This window comes from Hipposideros armiger, unplaced genomic scaffold (assembly GCF_001890085.2).
Source record: "Hipposideros armiger isolate ML-2016 unplaced genomic scaffold, ASM189008v1 scaffold_313, whole genome shotgun sequence".
In the NCBI taxonomy this organism is placed as follows: Eukaryota; Metazoa; Chordata; class Mammalia; order Chiroptera; family Hipposideridae; genus Hipposideros; species Hipposideros armiger.
In genome coordinates this window covers 1697674-1704113 of record NW_017731663.1, presented here as the reverse complement: position 1 = coordinate 1704113, position 6440 = coordinate 1697674, and the positions used below count along the sequence as shown (strand labels likewise).

At 48.6% G+C, this 6440-nt stretch overlaps 1 protein-coding gene across 2 annotated transcripts in view; it reads right to left on the bottom strand.

Moving 5' to 3' along the window:
- Nucleotides 1–1483: 1483 nt before the first annotated feature.
- The window catches only part of KCNJ5 (potassium inwardly rectifying channel subfamily J member 5), a 32186-nt gene continuing 27229 nt past the window's right edge, over nucleotides 1484–6440 (bottom strand). Inside the window, exon 3 of one of the 2 annotated variants that reach the window (XM_019660165.1) lies at nucleotides 1484–5891. In XM_019660165.1, coding sequence (XP_019515710.1) covers nucleotides 5569–5891 — 323 coding nt within the window. In that variant the 3' untranslated portion in view covers nucleotides 1484–5568. The remainder of the gene's footprint in view (nucleotides 5892–6440) is intronic. The other variant, XM_019660166.1, reaches the window with a different exon arrangement.

Sequence of the window (6440 nt, the reverse complement as noted above, 5' to 3'; positions counted from 1 at the left end):
TTTTTGCTTTTTATTAGAAATGCATGTATCATTCTCCTTTCCCAAATTGCAATTCAGGCTTGACCGGCAAAGGTGTCCACTGAGGGGCCCACTTCTTGCCCTCTGACTTCATGTCTGAACAGTATTTGTAGATCCATCTGTAGCCAATAAGCTTCCTTCCCCTCAGGCAAACAGGTGACGGCTCCCAGAGCCTCCTGCCCTTTGCATGTGTTTATATTTTATATCACCACCATGAAGGCAACTTCGCCCTCAGTATCACCTGGTTCTTTTGCCCAATGCTAATTTAGAGGCTCTGCACCTGCTTTGGCCTAGGAGGTCATAGGGACTAACTGCTTATGCCTTGCTACACACTGAATATGTCCCCTCCAAATTCATGTGCTGAAACGCTAAACCCTAATGTGATAGTATTAGGAGGTGGAGCCTTTGTGAAGTGATTAGGTCATGAGGGCTCCACCCTCATGAATGCCATCAGTGCCCTTATAAAGGAGGCCCTGGAGAGCTCCCTCACCACTTCCACCACGTGAGGACCCAGTGAGAAGATGGCCATCTATGAACCAGGAAGCAGGCCCTCACCAGACACCAAATCTTCTGATACCTTGACGTTGGACTTCCTAGCCTCCAGAACTATGAGAAATAGATGTCTGTTGTTTAAGCAGCCGGATATTTTTGGTATAGTAGCTAGAATGGACTAAGACATACCTGGTTACCATAGGTGGGCTTCTGGGCCACACATGGGAAACCCCCCATACACATCAGTGCTGTGCTGCCTTTCACAACTTAAAATAGTGCTTCTTGTTTTAAATCAAAGCCCTAGTGAGTTGTTTTATCCTTGTGGAATGGTTTAAGTGAGGGATCTTCAGTTAACCTCCTTTGTAAATCTGAACTGTTCAATTCCCATTGGGTTGACTAGAGCAGAAGAGACACCAATCTGAAGTCCTCTAGTACTAGTGACATTTTCAACAGAAACGTTTGGCCTTAACTTGCAAAACGCTGAAGTCCTTTGCCAATATTCAACATCACAGCTTCCTCTGCCCCCTTTGCGTTGTTCGGTAGCATCAATCATTTTGCCAGTTAATGCCATGAACGCCGACTGCCCGTCCAGGAGCTCCCTAAAGTAGTTATTCTTAGTTACTCATTACTTAGGTAATGTAGATGCTGAATCTTTAGCATTAAAGAATATGTGGAAATTATTTGGGGAGAAGGAATGAAGAAGCTAACATGATAGTGCACACTGCTTATGTTCTCTGCGTTTCTTGTTCCCATGCCCACTTGGCCCACGGAGGCTGTGCCCTGACTCCTGGTCCAGCTGTCCTCATCTAGTCTCCTCCTCTTCACCTTTGCCCACACGCTCACCCCAACACTAGTCTAGATGTTACTACTGTGTGTGTAGACTGATGGTAACAAAAAGGACAGTTTGCTTAAACTGGCTGTAAATTTCAATGGGAAGCCAATGGCCATCTATTTAAGATGAGAAAGAGTTCAGTAAGATCAAATCCACTTTATTGGATGAATTTTTGGCAGTGCAATGGTGTTCTTTTTAATAACAAATCCTACACAGGGAGAAAGATTTGACCTGGTAGTTTAAGGAGACGTTGTTGGTGAAAACTAACCCAAGCAGAACAACTGGCTTCTTCCTGAAAGCAATTATTCCCCATCTAATCTCTCTTCACAGCTCATTAATTCTCTAAGAATCAAAGAAAGGTGTTTCCCAGTTATCCTGCCACAAGAGAACCTGCTGGTGGACGGAAGCTCAAGCCCTGTGGCACAGCACAGCATGGCGCACAAACTCGCGGTCTGAAGAAGTATGGGGTTGTTATGTCTGCTGCCCAAGCTCACCAAGATGCCCCAGAGGTGGGTGTTATGCAGGATGCTGGCTCATCTGTGTTTGCTTGGGAGGTGCTTGGCATCTATCATCTGTGGCCTTGAGCAAACTAATTAACCTCTCTGAAACTCAGTTGGATCATTGGTAATAAGGGGTTTCTATGAGTTTCTCTGCAGTGTTTTGAGAATTATATGCAATCACCCAGGTGAAGTGTCAAACCTACCGCTGGACACATAGTAGGTGCCTAGTAAATGGTGTATGTGCAGAGATGTACTCAGGCCATATTCTTAGAAGACAACAGGCCAACTGTTTCTGTTTTTAGCAACTTCAATAAAAAAATTCAAGTTTCTCTGGTTCCAACTCAAAAGAGACACATGGTTGAGGCCTGCAGGAAGGCAGAGCACAGGATAAGTAATGTGAAAGAAGGTGCCCAGTTGTTACATTTCATGAACAGGGAGCGTTCTCCCCAAACACACAAGGGTTCTTTCACCTCCATCAAGGTCAATTGCTCAAGCCATCATCTCAAAGCAGCAGAAGGGCATGACAGGAAGTGAGCTCTGACTTCTCAGCTAGGGTAGCGTCTGAATCATGGACAATGCCCATTCTACCTGGCCTGAGAACACGGTCCTTTGGGCAATGGTGTCAACACCTGTCAGGTGTCAGATTGATGGGGAAAGGAACTACAGGGAACTTACCTTCTTCTGAGTTCCTGGGGCCTTTCCTTTACAGGGGATGTTTGTTCTCAGAAAGGAAGGACATAAATGCTAAGGCAGGAAGTTAGCTCCCAATGCTTTCAGCATCTGACCAGGGAGATAACGCTTTGAGGTTTTGGAGATGTTGAGGTTTGTGGAAATTTCTAGTGGCTCCATCTTACTGCCTGACTGAACAGTGACCCATTAGAAGTGATGGGTGGGCTCTGAGCCATGCAACTCAGGGCTATGACCCACAGTGGCTTGTGTGCAAGCATGATGTCTGTAAAGTGACCCAATGAAGCTCAGACCCTCATCAGACTTTACAATGAATAAGTCCATGTTTATATAAGCACTTCTAAAAAACGATTCGAAGAACTTTTCAAGCTTTAGTTGGATCAACTCGTCATGAAGAAGGATTTCCTAGGGATATGAATGGCGGTCTTCTTGCATTTGTGTTTCCATGAGAGAAAGCAGCTGATGTGAACACTCAGATAAGTATGTGACTAATTCCAGCACATGTGGGCTCTGGCCTATCGGAGAGCTTTAGAATAGGACTGTTTGGATCTCTTCCTCTTCTGTAGCTTTTACAGGAGCTTCCTCTTCTGTAGCTCCTGTAGTTGGCCGAGAGATGTGATTTGGATTCATGGAGGCCACTACAGAGTTAGAGACCTGGAGAGGGGCTCGCTTAGTGGTTTGGGGGATGTTTAGAATCATAAACTGAGGCAGATGTGAAACAGGCCCCAGACCCCAGTCCAGCTACAAGGCTATTTCACCTGTGGTTTCCCCAGCCTTGCTTAGCTGCCTGAGGGTTGTAGCCTGCAGACACTGATCAGTTTGACCAGAGGCAGGTTTTAGATCTGGCAGGGAGCAAGGAAATAGTCCTGCTGTGTAAGCCCTGGATCTGGCCAGCTTGGGGTGAGCGCTGGGGCAGTCCAGCTGTAGCTCCTCTCACTCCAAGGCATCCAGTCTCAGTAGCGGACTTCCTGCCTTAGATTCCTGATGGCATACTGGGGTGCTGCTGTAGGCTGCCTGCTTCCTTTCCCCGAGGGCGAAATGCCAGCCCATCCCCCATTCCTTCCAAGATCTTCTTCACCAGAGAAGGATGCCTGGAACCTCAACTCAGCACTATGTCCCTGGAGAGGGCCCCTGCTTGCTCACTGCTTCCCTGTGCCCACCTCTCAAGATCCAGCCTGTGTGCCCAAGCACAGGGATTCCCTGCCCTGACGGTGGCAGCCCACAAGTGCCAGGTCCCCATCTGAGGCTGCCTGCCTCCTAATCTCATCTGCCCCAGAATCTAGAAGACCAGCTTGAGAGGGCCTGGGCCTGAGATCCACATGCAATCCCCTTTGCTCTGCCTTAACTTTCTGCCTCACTATGGCTTTGCTTTTACTCCTGGGGAAGGTGTGTCACTTTTGGGACAGGAAAATGCATTCATTTTCAGAGGCCAGTTGAGAGCTGTGAAGATCGTGGGGGAGGCCTCCATAATTCTGTGGCTGGGGAGCATTTGAAATTTCTCTCCAGGTCTAAGTCAGTTAATTTGAAGCCTGTCTGTCTCAACAAGTACCAGACAGGCTCCATGAATCGACATGAGCATGGGCACTATCCGTCTGTCCATCCGTTTATCCTCTTTCTGTGCCATCTATCCTGGAAATGAAAAGCCCTCTGAAGCTGTCAGTTTTAAGGCTCTTCTCTGCCCTTTTCTCTCTTAACGTTCACCCTGTTCTGATTCTTCCATTGATCCTCCTCACCCCACGTTTGCCAGATAGGAGGGGGCGGCCCTCCTCTCCCCCTTTCTGGGCACCATCCCTGCTCTCCTAGCCCAGCCGCCTTCTTAGGCCCCTGCCTGACCAAGAGGAGGCCCAGGGGCTTCTTGGCACCAGCTGAGAATTGGTCCAGCTTGAGCTTGAAGGTGAAGGTGCCGCTGCAGTCACCTCTCCTTTTGCCTCACACCCCCTAACTCCCCGAGTAACAAAGATGTGCTGAGCCCTGAAGTCAGATACCTCAGCATCCATTGGTGCCCATGCTTATTTTAAAATTCTAGCTGCTTGCCTTTCTCTCTGTTTTTCTTCCCTCGCTGCCCTCCTTATCTCAGCACTGACTGGCTGATCGTGCCCTCTGAAACTCAGCTTGCTTTCTCCCTGGATTTTCCACAGTCTCTCTGAGACTGGGCAAGAAAACCACAGTGAAGGTTAGAAGTACTTTGAGATTTTTGGGCCGAAAGTACTAAAAAGAATCAGCTTCTGGGGTTCTCCTTGTGGTGGGAGGTGGAGGATACAGTGTGATTTGAGGTGGTCTGGAAATGGCTGAGGCAACTATCCACATGCTCAGAGGTGCTCTGTGGTCCAGGCTGCCTTCTAAGAGTCACTTTGAGGAGATCAATTATCCAGCAGGTTACATTTGACATGTAGAACACAACAGAGGAAAAACACACACACTTTCCAGATACCGACAGAGATAATCAAGGGCCTTATATACCTCAGCTCCCAATAAGTCACTGGTTTCAGGTTTGAAAGGAAGTGCCTGCGTGACTTGGATCAACTTTACCCATGAGGTCTGTGAGCTGACTCTAAGAGGATGGGGTTGGGGGTTGAGCTTCTAGGAGGGCAGAGTCTCTCCTCCCTGAATCCATGATGAGCCTTAGGCTGGTTGTAAGGAGGGGATGGGGTGACAGTTCTCTCTAGGTGTCAGCCTCCAGACGGGAGCTGCCAGTCGGTTTGTGAGACCTAAGGAGGGAGGTGATCCTGGGCCAGATGTCTGAGGTGTGCGTGAGGACAGAGGTCACCCTGTAGCTTTCACTGTGGGGAACCCATCCTGGCCTGGCCCTTAGCCAGCACCCACAGCATGGGAAGAGAAGAGGCAGCATTGCCGTGGGGGCCTAGGCAACAGGCCACCTGTTTGGAGAGACCCTGAACTGGGAGATTCCAGGACTGGATATACTGTTCCTCCCCCCAAAGTCCCAAACACACTCAGCTAATTCAGCCCCTTTACCCCTGGCTCTACAGTGTCTGAACTCATAGAAATCAGTGAAGGGAGGTTCTGAGGAGAGTGCGGCCCTTACACAGAGCCCCTGGTCTGCTGGGGCTCACTTAGCCCCTCAGGCTCGTTGTCTCCATTCTGTTCAGCCTCTGCATCCAGCTCTGTTGTAGCACAGCTTCCAGGCAGGGGCGTAATGGGGAGGTACTGGAAGAGCCGGCCTTCCTGCTTCATTTCTGCCAGCTCCTTGGCACAGCAGCTGGGCGTGTTGGTCTCGTAGGTGTCATGGAAGGTGTTGTAGTCCACCTCATAGAAGCCTTTTTCCAAGGTGAGGACTGGTGTAAACCGGTGGCCCCAGAGCACCTCTGTGTCCATGTAGGAGCTCCGTGCTTGGCAAGTCATGCCTGGATGAACAGAGGGTACATGTATTAAGACTGTCCAGAGCCATCCATCCATCCATCCATCCATCCATCCATCCATCCATCCAACTGTCCAGTTATCTATCCATCTGTCCATTCATCCATCCATCCAACCATCCATCCATCATCCATCCATCCATCCATCCATCCATCCATCCATCCATCCACCCACCAATCTGATTATTCAGGCATTTGCTGAACATCTACTTTGTGCTAAGCATGATGAAAATATTAAGCTAAATAAGAAATAGTCCATGCCTTGAAAGAGCTCAAGGTGTGGTGGAGGCAGAAAATTAGAAATGCAAGATTCTGGCATAGGTTCTTACAGACTGAAGTGGATAATCTTGGAATCGCTGGAGCTAGGGACATGTTCCTGAAAACAGCATTAAGATCTGGAAGACCAAGACAAGAAAATGGTTTGAACAAAGATAAATTCGGAGAGTGAACGCAGAGAAGCCGACAGGCATTTAGAACACCTGAGGCTTGTTTCAGGTTTCGGGTAGAAGACTTCTCTGTCTCTCTGTCTCTCTCTCT